This window comes from Oryctolagus cuniculus, chromosome 2 (genome assembly GCF_964237555.1).
Source record: "Oryctolagus cuniculus chromosome 2, mOryCun1.1, whole genome shotgun sequence".
In the NCBI taxonomy this organism is placed as follows: Eukaryota; Metazoa; Chordata; class Mammalia; order Lagomorpha; family Leporidae; genus Oryctolagus; species Oryctolagus cuniculus.
The window spans coordinates 115973894-115992115 of record NC_091433.1 but is presented as its reverse complement, the minus strand read 5'-3'; the positions used below and the strand labels follow the sequence as shown (position 1 = coordinate 115992115).

At 51.5% G+C, this 18222-nt stretch overlaps 1 protein-coding gene and 1 long non-coding RNA gene across 2 annotated transcripts; one reads left to right on the top strand and one right to left on the bottom strand.

Moving 5' to 3' along the window:
• Positions 1–665: 665 nt before the first annotated feature.
• Positions 666–5975, bottom strand: CD8A (CD8 subunit alpha). The gene is made up of 6 exons (XM_070068818.1): positions 5606–5975; positions 5180–5530; positions 4635–4745; positions 4396–4506; positions 3793–3823; positions 666–1741 (listed from the first exon to the last, which is right to left on the bottom strand). The coding sequence occupies exons 1-6, from the start codon at positions 5652–5654 to the stop codon at positions 1690–1692; spliced, it is 705 nt and encodes a 234-aa protein (XP_069924919.1). The 5' UTR covers positions 5655–5975; the 3' UTR covers positions 666–1689.
• An 8399-nt stretch (positions 5976–14374) lies between these two features.
• Positions 14375–17871, top strand: LOC103347631 (uncharacterized). Its single transcript, XR_007918194.2, has 3 exons — positions 14375–14635; positions 15184–15413; positions 16637–17871. It is a non-coding gene; the product is annotated as an uncharacterized lncRNA (long non-coding RNA).
• The last annotated feature ends 351 nt before the right edge of the window (positions 17872–18222 follow it).

Sequence of the window (18222 nt, the reverse complement as noted above, 5' to 3'; positions counted from 1 at the left end):
TGGAGACGTGCTACCCAATTGTCCATAGAAACTGCAGGGAATGATGCACACATGGTGCCATGCGCCGGAGGAGCAGCTGGCAGAAATGGGAACCTCCCTGACCAGCTAGAGGGAAAAAATGAGAACTTTTTCTTTTTTTTTTTTTTTTAAACCCCCCTTCCACAAACAGCATGTGTTTTTGTTAAATGAGTGACTGATAAAATGAACCACATCAAGGCCGAATTCCAGCCAGCTGATACTAAGTTTATAGCTTACGACAAGAGTCCTTTCTTGCCTTTTCTGTTTCAAGGCCCCAAGAACGTGGGCATCTTCTGTAGAGAGATGCAGAATCAACATTCGAGGCCAGCCAGCCACTGGCAAATGAAATAACGTGTTGGTTGGGCTTGTGGCTGGCAGCATTGAGGTGGAGATGTGATTATGGGAGGAGCAGCTTCTCCATTACCCAGAATGAGCGAAAGGAGGGAAGGTGGTACAGGCGGGTGCTGATCCGCTGGTTGACATGGAAGTGGGGACCCCAGGGTGACAGTGGGGACTGACCAGGAGTTCTGTGGGACACTGATAAGCAAACGTGTGCCAAGTGTTATTAGTGTTACAGAAGTGAAAACTGGAAACAATGTATAAGTGTATAGATGGTAACAACAAAAGAATACTTTTTGGCCATTGAACACGATACCATTAATGTTTATTAACAGCCACTTAATAAAGGTATAGTACACTTCCGATCAGAAAACAAGGTATCTTACATATATGCATAGACAATTGGAAGAAAACACTGTAATATTAACAGAGGGTTGCCCCCAAGGTAAACAATTAGGGGTGAGTCTTCTCTCGGGATGAGAAAACATTGCTGGTCAAGGTCATAAGAGAGGAAATGTGCAGTGGGCAGCAGCTTTGGCTCTTGGCCACCTCATCACAGCCTGTTCTGCCCCATCCGGGCATCTGCTGATGGAGGAGGAGCCCTCCAACCATCCCAGCTTCACAGAAAACACAATTAGTCACCAGTGATGCCAGGAGTGTGGTCTCCAGTGGAGAGACTGGCGGTACTGACAGTCCAGTGGACTTGGGAACAGGTGCCTCTGCAGGCAAGGGCAAGGGCAGCAGTGTGGTCGGAGATTTTTAGATTTGTTTTCTGGGATTCCATTCACCCCTTCAACTCGACTCTAGGGATTTGTGCTGTCTACAGTTTCACAGGTTTCACAGGTCTGGTATACACAGGTCTCGTAACTGTTCAGCGACATCATGGAACCGTGAAGGAAAAGAGCGCTGATCTGGGAGAGGAGTGGGCTCCAGCCCTGTGCTGTGACTCATCGCAACACCCGCACCACCCGTCAGGCCTTCAGCCCCCAAACAGGCAGGGAAGAGGCTTCCACCCCTAGGGCACTGAGACCACCTTCAGCCCTGTCTGCGTGACTCTGAGCTCGCAGTTCTGGGTAGCCCCGACCGCCTCTTCCTGGCCTGTACCCCAGTATGTGTGCACTATGGGTCTGTGAGAGTAAATCCACAAAGTAACCCTCCCCATCCCCACCCCCACCCCCACCCCCACCCCACCCAGCTAATGAGGACCACTACATAGGAAGGTATACAGGGCTAGGGCTGGGGCTGGGGCTGGGGCTGGGGCGGGGCGGGGGGGAGGACTTGCTCTTCTCATAAGGAGCCGTCTGTCTGAAGTCGCGAAGTGGCTGTCACACGTTAGATGGTTCTCTCTGAAGCACTCGGCTTGCCTCCTGGTCTCGCCACTGGCCTGAAACAGAAGCAGGCAGACTGTCATCCCGGCAAGAGCCCTGCCCAGGCAGCGTCCATATCCAGCCACGCTGCTCCTCAACCCCTCAGCCTTGGAAGGGGCGGAGAACATGTCTGCTGGGGCCCAGCACCCTTAGTCCAGCTTCTGGGAGTCTGTCAGGGTTCCCAGGGGAGTATGAGAAAGAGACATAACCACGCTCACCAGCGAACAGGGTGTGGGCCCTGGAGGGTCACAGGGTCACAGGGATGGAGGAGGAGGTGACGAAGGCACCCCCATCAGCCCGAGAGCACTACTTTATCAAGCTTGGTCGACTCAAGGGGGGTGTCACAGTGAATTGCTTGTTAACTCGGCACTGGGCTAACGTCCCCTGAACGGGCTCCTCTGTCATCAGCGTCACATCTACACACCCACTACCCCCAAAAAGGCTCTGCTGGAGCCAAGCTGCCCACCACCATCACCGAGTGTCTTGGCGCAGGTGTGCGAACGCAGGTGGGCTCCATCTGCATAGCCTTGGACTTCAGGGCAGGAGTTTATTCTCAGTTATTTGTGTCAAAATGAGACAGGAGTCTTGCAAAAGCTCCCAAGTGATCAAAGTGCTTCAAACCCTCTGTGTTTAGAGTCTTTATGCCTTGGTGCATCTCCTGTAACATACTCAGGGGACATGTGTTACATTTCCATTGTTAAAATAAGGATGTGTAAGATGTTGGATTCCTGCAGAGAGTGCAGAATGCAAAGCCCAGGTAGGAAATTGGAAGTGTTTTCACCTGTTGAGAGGAACAGGTGTATGTACTTGTTTCCAGTCCTCACCCCAGCCCCACCCCTGTTTCAGTCCCCCAACCACAGGAAGCAGCCTGAGCTTTGGGTGGAAGTTGCAGCTCTGCTATTTGCTGACAGCAAGTGCCCCAAGCCTCAGTTTCCCCATCTGTAAAATGGAAATCCTAGTAACTACTTTAAATATTTGAAATTTAGAAAATATAGCCCCCCGCCCCCGGCCAGGTATCTGTTGGGGATTGGTTCCAGGAGACCTGAAATCATCTATAGATTACTTAGGACACCTAATATGCTGTACAGCTGTGTAAAATAGGTTACATTGTCCTGTTAGGGAAGGATGGCAGCGAAAAAAGCCTGTGCGTGCTGTTGTGTTGAGTATTTTCAACTCAAAGGTGGCTGAATCCGCAGGTGCAGAACCCATGGACACAGCCAGCCGACTTGTGAGGCAGGCAGCTACCGGTCACCTGAGTGTCACCCTCCTCCTGCCACCTTGGGGAGGTGAGCCCCAAGCCAGTGACCTGTGAGCCGGGACCGCGGTGTGTGCCACCCCAGGTTGCTGTGAGGTTCACAGAGATCCTGAATAGATTCCCTATCCCGGTGCGGGCTAAGGCGGGCAGTGACGTGTTACAGGGCTGCCCAGCCACGGCGGAGGGGACAGGAGACGGAGGCCTCTCCCACAGGCTCTGGCTTTTGCTGTGTTTTCCTGGGATGATTTCCAAATGCTCATGGGCTCCTGTGGACTGTGGCAGCCACTGGAGCTGCCAATGGCTCACGCTCCCTGGCCTCATGCCCCCTGTACCCCCATTTCAATCTTGGGGCAATAATCACAGAAAAATTAGGCACCCAGGCCAAGATTTATGTGGGTCATAATGTGCGGCTCTTCCTCAAAATTAAAAAAAAAAAAAAACTGGGCAAAGTAGACAAGAAATGGAAAGTTTTCATAAGAAACAAAAACCCAGGGGAAATCAATCAATCAGAAAAAGACTTCAGGTCCTTCAAAGAGCTGGGATACACTGGGCAAAGCCCTCGGGGTGAGTTTGTGGGGCTATGACCAAGGAATATGGAGATTTGCTGAAGTCACCGGCCCCAGCCCCCACCCTGGGCCCCCAGGGCAGACCTTGGCGCCCCCTGCCTCTTTGTTCAGCTGAGTCTGCTCCCAGGACTCCACTGCCCTGGCCTCTCTCCCCAAAAGCTGCTCTCCGGAGGGAGCGGGGATCCCTGCCCATGGCCGGGGGGGGGGGGGGGGGGGGGTGGGGGGGTGGGGGGGTGGAGAGACTCACCTGGCACATTTGCAGACGCGTCTGCGGGTCCCTGGATAAGGAAGAGGAAGGCGGAAGTGAGTGTTCCCGGACACCACGCGTTGCCAACCCCTCGCGTTGCCAACCCCTCCTTCCCTTCTCCTACTTCTTTTTAGATGAGAGTTGCTGTTCCAGTCCTCGCCTCAGGCGTCAGTTATAAACATTACAAACACAAGGATCGGCAATACCCACTGGGTGGAAAGCAGAGCAGAATGGCTCAAGTGCCTGGGCGCCTGCGCCCTTGTCAGGGATCAGGATGGAGTGCCTGGGCCCTGGCTTCGGCCTGACCCAGCCCAGGGCCCCGGCGACGCCCTCTACTCCCCTCGAGCCGGGCCTCGGGCGCGCTCCGCGGGCTACACCCGCGGAGTCCTCCTGTTGCCGCCGTTCACGACCCGGGGCTCCGGCTTCCAAAACCCTCCCGGAGCGTGGGAAGAGGGGTGCAAACCGGGCCGCCCTTGGGCCCGCCAGGCAGCTCGGGGAAGCCTCCCCAAATCTCCACCCTAGCTCCCGACAGGCGCCGCCTGGAGCGAGCCGGGGAGGGAAGGAGCCGGGCAGACGCCTCCGCACCCGCACCCCAGGACTTACTGTGGTTGCAGATGACGGTGATGACCAGTGATAGGAGAAGGACCGTGCAGGCCCCAGCCAGGGGCGCCCAGATGTAGATGTCACAGGTGAGGTCCAGCCCCCTCGAGTCCACTGACCAGACCGAAGATGCCACTTAGGAGCGGGCCCGGGGACCGACCCCATTCCACCCACCATCCCGGGCACGTCTCCCCGTTTCCCCACCACGTGGGCAGCCCTCGGCTCCACCGCGCGCGCCTCACCTGCGGCACCCCCTGAGGGCCGGCAGACCTCTGGGCGCAGGCTCCGGGGCTGCGGCGCGGTGGTGGGCGCCGCCGAGGGTCGCCGCGGCGCCGGCATCGTGGTGGGCTTGGCTGCAGGAACAATGGAGTGTGGTTGGGGCTCGGCCAGGGTGCGGATGCACCTGCGCTCCAGCCGGGGAGCCCCCCCCCCCCACCAAGGCACCTTACCCAAAGGGGAGCTTCCTCCCGGTCTTTCCCTGGCTGGTGGGGAGGAAGGGTAGGAACCTCGGATATGCGCCCCGGACCTCTCTCCTGCACCCCAGTGAACGAGGTGCCAGGCACGGGGGCGACCTGCCCAGGACCGCACAGGCATCTGAACTCGAGCCCTAGTCGGCCCGACAGGAAAAGCCATCTGCAGTCCCTGCCCAACCGCGCCTTAGCCTCCGTTTTCCTGGCTGCGAAATGGGGGCGATTTCTAAGCACCCAGGGGCGTTCACTAGGAAAGACGGGTTCAGAGGAGTGCCCCCCCAACCCCGGGTGAAGAGGTGCGGCGCCCCGCGCCAGACCTGGCAGGAAGACGGGCACAGAGGGGCTGAAGTGTAGGCTGAGGGAGCCCACGACCACGCAGAAGTAGTAGCCCTGGTCCTCCTCGCGGAAATGGTGCAGGGTGAGGCTGAAGACTTTTTCCTGGACGCGCTTGCCCGAGTTGAGCGGAGAGTCCACCTGGTTGCGTGTTTTGCTGAGGTACAGCAGGAAGGTGGGGCTGGCCGCGGCGCTCCGCTGGAACACCCAGGAGCAGCTATCCCCCAAGTCAGACAGCAGCACTTCGCAGATCAGCGTCACAGGTTTGTCTAGGATCGCCGTCACCTCCTTTGGCTTCATCCGGATCTGGCTCTGCCCGAAGGCCGCGGCGAAGTCTGCGGGAGGCAGGGGCTAGGCTGAGGCCCGCGCCCCTCCTCCCACCTCTGCCTCCCCGGGGGTCTCAGACTCACGCAGCAGCAGGGTCAGCGGCAGGAGCAGGGCTGTCGCCGACGAGGCCATGGCGCGCTTGGCAGGACACGGCTCAGCGGCAGGCTCCGACGGGAGAGCAGGCGCGCGGGAGGACGCTCGGCACCTAGACGTGGAGCTGAGCCCCTGGGCCGGCCGCAGACCCGATTTCGCATTTGGAGGATGTGATGTCACCTGAAGCCCCGGCCGAGGAGAGAGTCACCCTCCTTTTCGTGGTTGTCACCTTCCAGCGCGGGGAGGGGGCTGGGAACCGAGAACCGTCGAGGGAGCAGCGGGGTAGGATTGAAAACTGCAGGATTGGGGATGAGGACCGGGTGTCCCCTGGAAGCGGCTCTCTGGTGGGAGTGACAGACACAGAGGATAAAGAGAGAGAAAGGATTTCAGGAAGCCAGGGCCAGGGCAGCCGCAGGGAGAGCAGCATCCACCCCCTTGGCACTCACTCTTGTTTCCCTTGGGCCCTCTCCCTGGGCCATTTTGTCTGCCCAGTGGGCACTGAGGACTGAGAAGAAGAGGTGGGGTTCTCCCCACTTCCAAAGCTGGGTCAGGGCAACCTGCCCCCCCCCCCCCCGGGAGGCCTCTGCGGAGTCCACAGGCAGCCAAAGCCCTGTGCAGGCTGGCCGTCCTCTGCTGACCACAGCCAGGGCTTTTTCCCAGCCTTACCCTCATCCAGCGGGCAGCAGCCTCCACATCAGCCTCTTTCCTGTGCAGTCCTCCCGTCACCCCGCCAGGAAAATTATTCTCCTCCAAGGGATCTGGCCGCCACGGCATTCTGTAGCTTACGCCTGCACTGCTGGGCAGAGCTCAACTCCCTGCCTGGCTTTTCCAGCTCTTTTGTTCTGTGCCACCTCCCCACCCCCACCCCAGCTCTGCCCCAGGCCCCTGCCTCTGCGTCTCCCATGCACCTGCAGCAGTAGCCTCGCAGACTTGAAGTTACCCAAACTCTGCTCCTCCGTGCTTTCAAGCCCTCGCGTTTGCTGTTCCCTGTGCCAGGAACGGTATTGTGTTTCACCCCTGGGGCTAGCTTGGGTTCTCCTTTCTTCCTTTCCTGGCTCCGTGGGCTCCACAAGGAGCCTGGAGGCAGTTTTCCCTGGCACACGTATGTAGGGGCCTCAGATAATTCCTGAAAAATCGAACTAAAGGATAATGGGAACATTCCAGGGGCTTTGTGAAGATCCCTCCTATGCCCCCCTTCTCTTTTACTTGATGCTATCCAGCTTCGGAGATGTGCCCTCCTGTTCCTTCAGGGCTTCCTGAACTTCCTCCTTTGAATCCCACAGTGGGTGCCCCTTGAGTCGCTGCCGCTTCACTGAGAGCCAAGTCACCTGCACTTCCTTTTTAATTGTGTATTTGAAAGGCAGAGTTCAGTCTGCTGGTTCACTTCCCAGATGGCTGCAATGGCCAGGACTGAGCCCGGCTGGAGCCAGGAGCCAGGAGCTGGGTCTTTCACATGGGTACAGGGGCCCAAGGACTTGGGCCATCTTCCACCACTTTCCCAGTGTGTTAGCAGGGAGCTGGATGGGAAGTGGAGCAGCCGGGACTTGAACTGACTCCCCTGGAGTAGTGCCGGGTGAGGGCCATGTCCCAAACTTCATGGTGTGTTCTGCAACCCCTGATGTCACAGCACAGCATGGGCTGTGCTATGCTCACTGAGCTGCCTGCCTCTCTTGGAGTCCAAACAAGCACTGGGTAGACTTACAAAATTTACTTAAATTTCAATGCCCCCAAGATGCTTATGCTAACATGGAACAGTTAACATTTAGAAATGTTTGCAAAAGTGTTCTTTTCAGTTATGAAAGTCGTATGTTCTTGAAAATGAATGCAGAGAAATCCTCTGTCTCAAGTCTCACTGTTCTCCACTCTGGAGAAAACCAGTGCTGCAGCTGAGTGTGTCCCTCAGATAGTATCTGCGCACAAACAGATGTTTTGAAACACAGGACATTGTACTCCGTATATACATTTTGTAACATATTTCTTGTTTAACAGTAGAAGCAAGAAATCTTTTCATGTCTGCAGATGTGCACATTTTTTTCAAATGAGTGTATTTAGATGGGTGCTCTCTTACTAACGGGCATTTCGGCAGCTTCTTCTCATTTCTTGCGATTGCCAGCAAGGCTGTGGTAGCTGCAGTGCACCTGTGGCACCAAGGGCTCGCACCTGAACATGGAGCATTTTCAAATGGAGGATGAGGGAGTTAGAAGGGCAAAAACCTTTGCAGCGATGGCTATGACTAACATACAGATATATGCGTGCGTGTGCGTGTGTGTGTGTGTGTCCCTGGTTTTGTAGATACACTGCTGTTTCTTAACTCATATGAGCGGCAGAGACAAGGACATAGCAAAGTTCAGAGAGGACACTGACTCAGCAAACGACGGGTTCCCATTTTGCTTGGTGGCTTCTAATGGCCTGTTGGCCAAAGTATACAATCTGAAGGATGCTAAAGAGGTAGGGCCTGCATTGTCGTACACCAAGTTCAATCGCCATCTATAATACTGGCATCTCATGTGAGCACTGGTTCATGTCCTGGCTGCTCCACTTCCGATCCAGCTCCCTGCTAATGCACCTGGAAAGGCAGGGAAAGATGGCCCACTTGGTCCACTGACACCCACATGGCGAGACCTGGACTGAGTCCCAGGTTCCTATATTCAGCTTCGGCTTCGCCAAGCCCCGACCATCGCAGCCATCTGGGGAATGAATCCACAGCAGAGGGAAGAAGATCTCCACCCCCACCCCCATAACTGCCTTTCAAATAAGTGAATATTAAAAAGAAGCAAACAGAAACAATGCTTAAGAGGTATGCCTTGTCTGGCTTCAGAGGAAGCTTTGAAAGGGGCCAGAGCCAACATTTACATATTTGAATCTTGGGAACTGAGCCCCTGAGTATAAAGATGGCTGGATTTGGGGGTGGACTGCCTGGAAATAGTATAGACCTATCTCAGCACCCCGGAAATGAGCTGTAGCTGGCTCGGGGGCCTTCCAGCCTTGCAGCAGAGAAAAGCATCAGCCATGGGGGTAGCAGCCCCTTTGTACAGTGCACCATGGGGGCTGGGGTGGGGTGTACCAAGCCAACAATGTCAAACCCACCAGGGAGGCTTTGTGACCCCAATGATATTTTTCACAGAACCCAGTGGATTTTCAATGTAACCACAGCGACATCCGCCCTGCAGCAGAGGGGAGCAGATGCGCCTGCAGCACGCTCCGGAGATGCTTGCTCTCTGGGGACCAGGTGTGCAGAGGGCTGGGTGAGGCTTGCCCATCACAGCCAGGTGAGCTCCCCTGCCCTGCACGGCGGCACCCACATCGGGTGGTGGGAAGAAATCTGGATGACCGCACTTCATCAAGCAAGCCCTCAGCTTAAAAAATACCTGGAGAGAGAAAGTGTCAGAGAGCAAACAGTTTCTGTGCTGAATTAAAACAGATTTTGTTTTTCTCCAAGTGTTTGTCCTTAGAACGTGGACTGAAACCATCGTAGTTTATTACACTGAAGACATATTCGAAATGGCCCAGTGGTGAGAGACTCATCAGGACTCTGAGTTTCAGCTGCTGAGAGACAGACTACAGGGACGGCCTGGAAGCATGGCCATGAGGTTCTTGCGGGGTCCCTGGCCAACTCAGGTCTATGGTGGTGTTACTGGTCTCACTGGGTGCTGCTAACTTGTCTGGGGCTAGAGAGGCCACCTTGCTTTATCTCCATCGCAGTTCTACCTCTTTGCTGCCAACCTTACTTCCCTGGGACCCCCAGGTTCATCTAGGCACTGTCATGTCCTGTCTGGACTTTGGCAGGGCTCTCCTCACTGGTCACACCACCTCTACTTAAGTGTCTTCCAGTGAAAAGCTTGTCACACCAACCCCTGCTTCAACCCACAAGGGCCTGGCCCAGCCCCTGTGAGAAGGTCAGGTGCTTCCCAAAGTCACCGGGGAAGCCCCGTGCCCTTGGCCCCACAGCACCATCTACATCCTCCCCCATCCTCTGTCCTGCTCAGCTTCCTCACTCCTCCTAAGCTCAGGGTCTCCCCATTTCCCAAAGGGGCCCTCCTGCTGTCCACCTCGGAGGCTGTTCCCTCGGCCCGGAATGCCCATAGCTGTCTACCTCGCAAACACTTTTTCCCCAAGAGCCACTCAAACATCTTCTCCCCGTGGGGTGTGGCTCCTAACCCCAGCAGCGTAGACCACATTCTTCTCCGTATCACCTGGCCTCAGGTATTCCTGGGCAATGGTTTCCTCCTTGACTCACACCCTTTGTCCCTGGAGGAAAAGACTTGGTCACACTGAGATTTCCATCAGGGCACCAAGCAGAGGGCTTGGCACACACTTGGTCTTCAAGAAGCAAAAGCTAAGAGAAGGCAGAAGTAAGGATGGAGACCAGAGGAGACAGAGTTCATTTCAGGCAAGAGTGGTTAGAAAAAGGTTTCCAACAGTTGAGTTTGAAGATGAGAATTAGGAGAGATGTGGATTAGGATGAGGAAATTTCTTGTCAAGACAGTGCTGGTGCGTTAATAGCACCACTAAGAATAAACAAGGATAAGGTGGGAGAGGGAAAGACAGATGCACTCAGAAGCCAGATAGACGTTCATGGGTGTAGGCTGGGGCCATGCTGGAATGAGGGGCTGGCTTCCTGGGGTCTGCTTTTGAGCAACCTTTCTGGGGTTGGGTCTTGAGGGCCCGTTCTTGAAGCAGAAGTATCAAAGATGTGACTCAGCTGATGAGGTACCAAAGTGCTTTACTGACAGAGGGAAGCTGGAGCCAGGCTCTCTGCTGGAAACAGGGCCTTGGATCTGGATTTCTCTTGGTTGAAAGACTGGAGTCCAGAACCCTTAGACAAGGCCTGGAAAAGCAGAGGCGACCAAAACCCCAGGAAGAGTGAAAGTGAAGGGAGGAAGAGATTCTTTTACACCTCCCCCCACTTTTATTTTAAAAGAGGGGGTATTTTGTACAGTAGCTAAGATGATTCTGGGGGTGCCCACACCCCATGTTGGAATGCCTGGATTTGAGCCTTGGCTCCACTTCTGATTCCAGTATCCTGCTGATGTGCACACTGGGAAGCAGAGGATGATGGCTTGAGTATTTAGGTCTCTGCAACCCACATGTGCAGATCCAGGTTGAGTCCAGGGCTCCTGGCTTTTGGCTAGCCCAGTTATAGCTGCTGCGTCATATGGGGAGTGAACCAGTAAATGAAGCATCTCTCTCTCTCTCTCTCTCTCTCTCTCTCTCTCTCTTTCTTTCTTCCTCTCTCCCCCCATTCCCTCCCTCCCTGTTTCTGTTTCTATGTGTTTCTGCCTTTCAAATAAAATGTAAAAAAAATAAATAACTAGTGTTCAAGATGACTCTGTGTACACACTCAAAATTCAAAGTACATATAAGAAAGACTCAACAATGAGAATGTGATTCTACTCCCAAAGAGATGTAAAAAATAGAACATATGAAAAGAGATTTTAACAAAAGGACCAGGATGTGCGGAAAATGAAAAAGTTAAATAAGAACAGTTGAAGATGATGAATACTGAGCATGCGGGAAATGAGTGCTCTCTATAAAAGCTGTGTGTTGGACACAGTTGAAGGAATAATTAGTGAATCGGAAGCTAGCATTGAAGAATTCACAGAGAATTCAATGCAGGGATATAAAGACAGGGCATGAAAGTGAAATTAAAGTGAATTAGCACTGGAAATAGGTAATAGGATTTTTGAAAGAGGAGAATAAGAGAGGGAGTAAGAGGCTGAGCCGTGAGGGAGAAGAGCCCACATGGTTTGGTCGGACTTTGTGTTGGCAATGACTGTGTCATCCCCCTAGCCCACTGCTGGCGTGTGCTTGCTGTGAAGTTGGGTCAGATTGATGCAGATCTTTCATCTCAAGAACATTGAAACCAAAGTGTCCCAAAGGCAGCAGGAGAACTGGGATTTGAGTTCTGTGGAGCAGCCAGGGCTGCAGATGCAACCTTGGGGAGGAGGTGAGAAAGTAGCTGTGGGAGTGGAATCGCTACCAAGGGAGGTGGCAGGGAGAGAGGAACAGGGGAGGCTCTGAATCAGGTCACGTAGGGAATTCAGCAGGGAGCCTGAGAAGGTGCAGAAGCCTCACGGGGGAAGCAGTGCTGCAGGTTGGAACTGCGAGGGGGCCTGGATGTGGGAGCACAAGCCTGAGGCAGGAGGACTGTGTGTCCGTGCCCGCGTCGGCTCCGGCCCACTCAAGGACACTCACTGCCTTACGTGTCAGCTGCTGATGCTAAGATGAGGAGGACTCCAGTAGAGAGCGTAGGGAGCGTGGCTGGGGACGTGTGGAGGATCGTGTTGGCGAAATGATGCTGACTTCTGGACCTCCTTCCTTGCTCCCTACTCTAAATGTCTCAGCTATATGCTCTTTTTAACGTTTTAAAACATTTGAACCAAGAAACGCATAGCAAATTATATAAAACACCCTTGGACCCGCTCCTAATGTTGTGATATGTGTGGGCCAGCCGCGCCAGTCGAACAGAACCTAAGGGAGGGAGAGGGACCTAAAAGAGAGACAAGCGATTGCAAAGAATGGAGCCAAGACAACAAGGCTGATCAAGGCTCATTTATTCTAAAGTCCCAGCAGTATTTATCCATAACCAGCTGCAAAACAAAGCAGCACAAAAGATAACTACATACGTAAGCAACTTATCGGGGCCTCTGGTAACACAGATAATTTTAACAGAGTGTTCTTGATTAACATCCTCCTTCAGGATGGGAGTATGTGACTTTCTTATCCCAAGAACTCCACAAGCCAACATTGGCCTTGATTTGTCCAAAGGCTGCCTACAGTGTTAGCATTTTGTCATAGATCCAAATGAACATTAAAGATGCAACGTCCCAAGTCCCACCCCTGCCTCCTTGCGAGAAGGAAAATTTGGGGGTTTGTCAACGTCAAGTGAAGGACATTAAATTTCCAACTAGGATTGCAGATTTGTCTGTTTCTCCCTTTTATCCCATGCGATTTTGGCCTCATATATATAGAAGCTTTGCTGTTAGCTTCACACACAGGATTGTTCTGTCTTCTGGATGAACTGGCTCTTTAGCCATTATGACATGTCCTTCTTTGTCTCTGATGATATTTAATTTTTTTGAAGATTATTTTATTTATTTGAAAGTCAGAGTTACACAGAGAGAGGAGAGGCAGAGAGAGCAAGAAAGAAAGAGAGGTCTTCCATCCACCCTCCAATTGGCCACAATGGCCAGAGCTGCGCTGATCTCAAGCCAGGAACCAGGAGCTTCTTCCAGGTCGCCCATGTAAGTGCAGGATCCCAAGGACTTGGGCCATCTTCTGCTTTCCCAGGCCATAGCAGAGAGCTGGATCAGAAGTAGAGCTGCCGGGTCTCATACCCGTGCCTCTATGGGATGCTGGCGCTTCAGGCTAGGGTGTTAACCCACTGCACCAGAGCCAGCCCCGATATTTAATTTTGTAGTCTACTTTAATATTCAGATGACTTCCTCATATTTCTTCTCTGTTTGCATGACACATCTTTTTCTATCATTCCCTTCAGCGTACCCCTCTCTGTTTTAATACTTTATATGTGTTAGGTGGAATCTCAAAAAGTTTGGAGAGAATGGAATTAAAAGATAAGTTTGTTTTGGTGAAAAAATTGAAATCCATGCCTAGTGTTTTCATCATACATACTGTCCATGAACTGTTTTTTAAAAAACAGATTTATTTATTTAAAAGTCAGAGTTAGAGAGAGATAGAGACACAGAGAGAGAGAGAGAGATCTTCCATCAGCTCATTTGCTTCCCAGATGGCTGCAATGGCTGGGGCTGGGCCAGTTTGAAGCCAGGAGCCAGGAGCTTCTTCCAGGTCTCCCATGTGGGTAGCAGGTGCCCAAGCACTTGGGCTATTTACCGTTGCTTTTCCCAGGCCATTGGCAAGGAGCTGAATTGGAAGTGGAGTAGCTGGAATACAAACTGTGCCCAAATGAAATGCTGGTATTGGCTTTGCCCGCTACGCCACAATGCTGGCCCCTTCCGTGAACTTTTTGAAGACCCTCCTCCTATGCATGGCTTTCAAAAATATTTTGCACCAAAACAAACTTAACTTTTGAGTCCATTTCCCCCAAACCCTTCAAAATATCCTCATATGTATTAATGTCATATAATACTTTGTGTTTTGATGTACAAGAGGCCATGATACTGCATGTCTTTGAGTCTGAGCTCTGATAATGCATCTAGGTTTATTTTCAATGCTGTGCAGCAGTGTAACCGCAACTTTGTGGTTCTCAAACCAGAGCGCTCGCTCATACCCTAGAAGGTACACAGATACTGTCCTCAGGGATAATGTGTGACTTTAAGAGAATTGTTTTCCCTATCCTCAGTTCCCCGGGTCCTTTTCCTAAGATAGAGCTGCCACAGAGCAAGTGCCTGTGTTTCCTGTGGTTCTCTTTGTTGTACCCCTTTGGTGATGCTTCTTTTCCCACTTTAAAACAGAAAGGCAGAAGTGAGCATTTGGCCTGGGGGTTGAGACACCATCGTCCACATCAGCGTGCTTGCACTGGACTCCTGGCTCCTGATTCCAGCTTTCTGTCAATGCAGACCCTGAGAGGCAGTGGGGATGGCTCAAGTAATCGGGTTCCTTCCACCCACCTGGGAGACTTGGATGTAATTCCTAGCTCCAGGCTCTAGCTCCAGCCTGGCTCAAACCATTGCAGGCATTTGGAGAGTGAACCAGAGGCTGCCAGCTCTGTCTGTCTGTTCTGTCTCTCAGATAAAAGGAAAAAAAAAAAAATAAAAGGCAAACTCTTCTATTCCCTTCTTGTACCTTACTATGGCTCAATGCCCTGGAGGTGAAAAGCCTTCTTTGAGTTTGGGTTTTGATTGGAGGATAATTCAAAAGGATAAATCCTAATATTTTTCATTTAACATCAACATCTGTCTCTTAGGAATTGCCAAAGGGTACATTTCTCCTGAGGAGGGGCCCCAGGATTCAGGCAAAGAGGCATCTGGGAGAAATGCTGGTGGCAGGTGCTTTCCAGCCATTAGGATTCCAAAAGGAACCAGACTTTGTTAAAAGAGGAGGTAAGTGTGATTTGCTGATCGGGTTGATCTGGAAGACCAGTTTTACCCCTGAGGTTGTGGGGGCACTTTTATTTTTCAACAACTGTATGAGTGAAATCTTGAGCTGCAAAGTTTTGATGCAAATAAAGATCAAACCCTATGGTAAGATGGAAACATTTTATGCACATTCCTTGTATTGAAATTACATGAAAACTATTTCTACCCCGGTGACCCTTTCTGAGTTTATCAGTTTAGGCAGCTGCTTTTACATGATAGCTGCCTGGTAGGCTTTTGGCAAAGCCTTGTCTAGTGAGACTCCGGAAACTGAGGAAGTAACTCTACAGAGGGTAACAAGCCCACGTTGAGGTCAGTGGTGCCCAAGTTTTTGCTTTCAATGAAATTGAAAGACCTGTTTCAGTTGGCAACTGTTGGGGGTTGAATTTGCTGAAGTCCTACACCCCAGCACCTCAGACTTCTGTCACCTTATTTGGAAATAAGATCTTTACAGAAACAAGCAAGTTCAAAGAAGGGTGGGTCAGAACTCATCATGACTTTGTCCCTACCAACAGGTGAATCTGGACCCGGACACACACAGGCGGAACCCTGCCTGGTGAGAAAGCCAGACACAGCCGTGGTGCTTCCACAGGCCAGGAGATGCCAGCCACTGGAAACAGCCCGCCAGAAGCGAGGCCAGAGGCAGAGGCTCTTCCTCAGAGCGCCCAGAGGACCAGATGCAGCCTCTACCCCTTCATCTTGTTCTTCTGGCTTCCAGAACCCTGAGACAGCACACTGCTGTTATGTAAGTTCCTGGCTTCTGGTGCTTGGTTCCAGCGGCCTCTGCAGGTACACGCAGCAGCTCCTGGTGATAGATCGCTGTTGTGTTTGTTCTCTTTCCTTTTACCAAACAATATCGGAAAAAGTTAAAAGGTCAGTGGCTCTGCTGTGCTGTGACAGAAGGACAGGAGTTCTCGGTGCGTCGCATTGTATGACAAGTAAACAGAAAGAGGCAGATTGACGCAAACTCCATCTCATTCTAGCAATAATTAGTATTATCCTAGGGGCTCATTAATAAATTGGACCTTATTCATTTCAGTAAGAGCCGCATTTCTCCCCAAAATGACTTTTTAATAAAACTTTTTATTTTGAAATCCTTGCAAATTAACCTGAAGTTATAAGAAATAACAGAGACATCTTCTACCCTGCATCTAGTTTCTCCCAAGGATAGCATCTTACATACCTATAACACAGTATCACCATGGGTTATTTTTTGTGTTTAATAATTAATTTTTACAATTTAAAATGTGTGTTATTTTGAGCACTTGTGCAGTGCTAATGGTTGCAACGTTTGCATAATCTAAATTTGCTTGTCATACTTGGAATTTATAACCATAGGAAATTAAAATTTCAATTTATATGCTTTTTAGGGCAAAACAAGTATGATATATTGATTGATTAAAAAATCCTCAAGCATATGGACATATCACATTAAAATAAACTTCTATGGAGAAGATGGGGTACAACTTAGAAGTTTAAGAAGATAAAAAGAGTAACATAAAATTTCCAGGAGTTAAAGAATTTGTCTTGGGGTCAGCATCCCGTATCACAGAGTCCTTTGCATCCTGGTTTCTCCACTGTGGGTCCAGCTTCCTACTAGAGAGAGAAGGCAGCAGATGGTAACCCAAGTGTTTGGGCCACTGTCACCAATGTGGGAGGCCTGGAGAGGGTTCCGGTCTGCTGGCTTCCGCCAGACCAAGTCTTGACTGTTGCTGCCATTTGGGTAGGAAACCAGTAGAGGAAGGAATTTGTCCTTCTATTTTAAAAATGGGTGTGGTTGAAATAAAATGGATGTATTAATGATAGTTTGTTAGAAGCAATTCAAAAGGGTGATGTAATGGTTTTATTTTTAAAAATCAATATTGAAGGGTGGGTTTTATGGTGCATCAGGTTAAGCCATCACTTGGGAAACCTGCATCCCATAATGGAGTCCTGGTTCAAGTTCCGGCTCCTCTGCTTCCAATCCAGCTTCCTGCTGAAGCACCTGGGGAGCAGCAGATGATGACTCAAGCGCTGGGGCCCCTGCCGTCCACGTGCGAGACCTGGATGGAGTTCCTGGTTCCTGGCTTCTGCCTGACCTAAACCTGCCTGTTACGGCTATTTGGAGAACAAACCAGTGGATGGAAGACCTCTCTCTCTCTCTCTCTTTCTCTCTCTATCAGTTTGCTTTTTAAATAGAAGAAAACAGACATTTTAGGAAAAAAAATCCCAATATTTAAATTGGAAATTGTATCATTTACAAGGATGAAGACTGGCAGCTAAGGCAGAAATGAGTGAAGGAGCGTACCCGGTTCAGAGCAGCATCGTTCACAAACACGGGAGACCCAGAAGAGGCTCCTGGCTCCTGGCTCCTGGCTCCTGGCTTTGGACTGGCGCAGCGCCAGCCATGGCGGCCATCTGGGGAGTGAACCAACAGACAGAAGACCTCTCTCTCTGTCTCTGTCTCTCTCACTGTCTGTAACTCTACCTCTCAAATAAATTAATAAAATATTTTTTAAAAGTAGCTAAAACACGAAAGCAACTGGAGTGGCCACCAACAAAAGGAAAAAGGAAGGAAATCCCGACACCTGCTGTGACGTGGGGGAGCCTGGAGGACACGGTGCTGAGAGTCACAGCACGACAAATCCTGTGTGCTCCCACTCGTGGGAGGCGCTGGCGGTAGTCAGAAGCACAGAGACGGAGGCAGAATGGTTCTTTTGGGAGGGGAGGGGCTGGGGAATGGGGAGTTATGGTGTGAGGGTAGAGTTTCAGTTTTGCAAGATGAAAGATCTGGAAACGGAGGGTAGTGCTGGTTGCAGAGGCGTGTGGATGTCTTCAGGGCCACTCAACTGGATACTTACCACAGTGAAAAACAACTTTGAAGAAATGCAGGAAGGCTGGTCTGGGCGCTGCTGGGCATGGGTGAAGCCACTGGGATGGCCGCACTCTCTACCAGAGGGCCAGGGCTTGAGTGCCATCCCACTTCAAAGCCAGCTTCCTGCCAGCGCTCACCCTGGGAAACAGTACTTGGGTCCTTGCCAGCCACTTGGGAGAACTGAATGGAGTCCCTGGCTCTTGGCTTCAGCCTGGCCCTAGGCTGGCTGTTGTGGGGATTTGGGGAGTGAATCAGCACATGGAAGACCTCTGTCTGTGTGTCTCTTGTTGCCTTTCAAATAAATAAAAATCAATAACCTTTAGTGCATGGTCTTTGCTATTTTAGGAGGAACACAGGAGCCGTGGGGTTTGATGACTGCCGGGGTTTATTGGGTCTTCTGTTAATGGAACTTGGGTTGTTTCTGATTTTTGCTGTTATACACACACTGCAGCGAACATCCTTGTCCATGTTCCCTGGGAGCCAAGTGTGGTGTGTCTGAAGGCTGGCTGAGTCCTGCCAGTTAAGGCTCTGGTAGAAATCAATGTGCAGCTGAAGAAACTGAAGCCTCGGCTCCCTCCCTCCCTCCTCCCCTCCCTCCCTCCCTCCCTCCCTCCTCCCCTCCCTCCCTCCCTCCCTCCCTCCCTCCTCCCCCTCCCTCCAGCCATTGTGTGTGTGGGGGGGGCCAGAATTTATCTCTGGT

What these genes read in the sequence shown, in the direction of transcription:
- CD8A (XM_070068818.1), bottom strand. Translation starts at nt 5,654, where the DNA reads ATGGCCTCGTCGGCGACAGCCCTGCTCCTGCCGCTGACCCTGCTGCTG. An exon ending in TGTGCCCGTCTTCCTGCCAG is followed by an intron (nt 4,746 to 5,179) that starts GTCTGGCGCGGG and finishes TTGTTCCTGCAG; the next exon opens with CCAAGCCCACCACGATGCCG. An exon ending in CACCGTCATCTGCAACCACA is followed by an intron (nt 3,824 to 4,395) that starts GTAAGTCCTGGG and finishes TTCCTTATCCAG; the next exon opens with GGACCCGCAGACGCGTCTGC.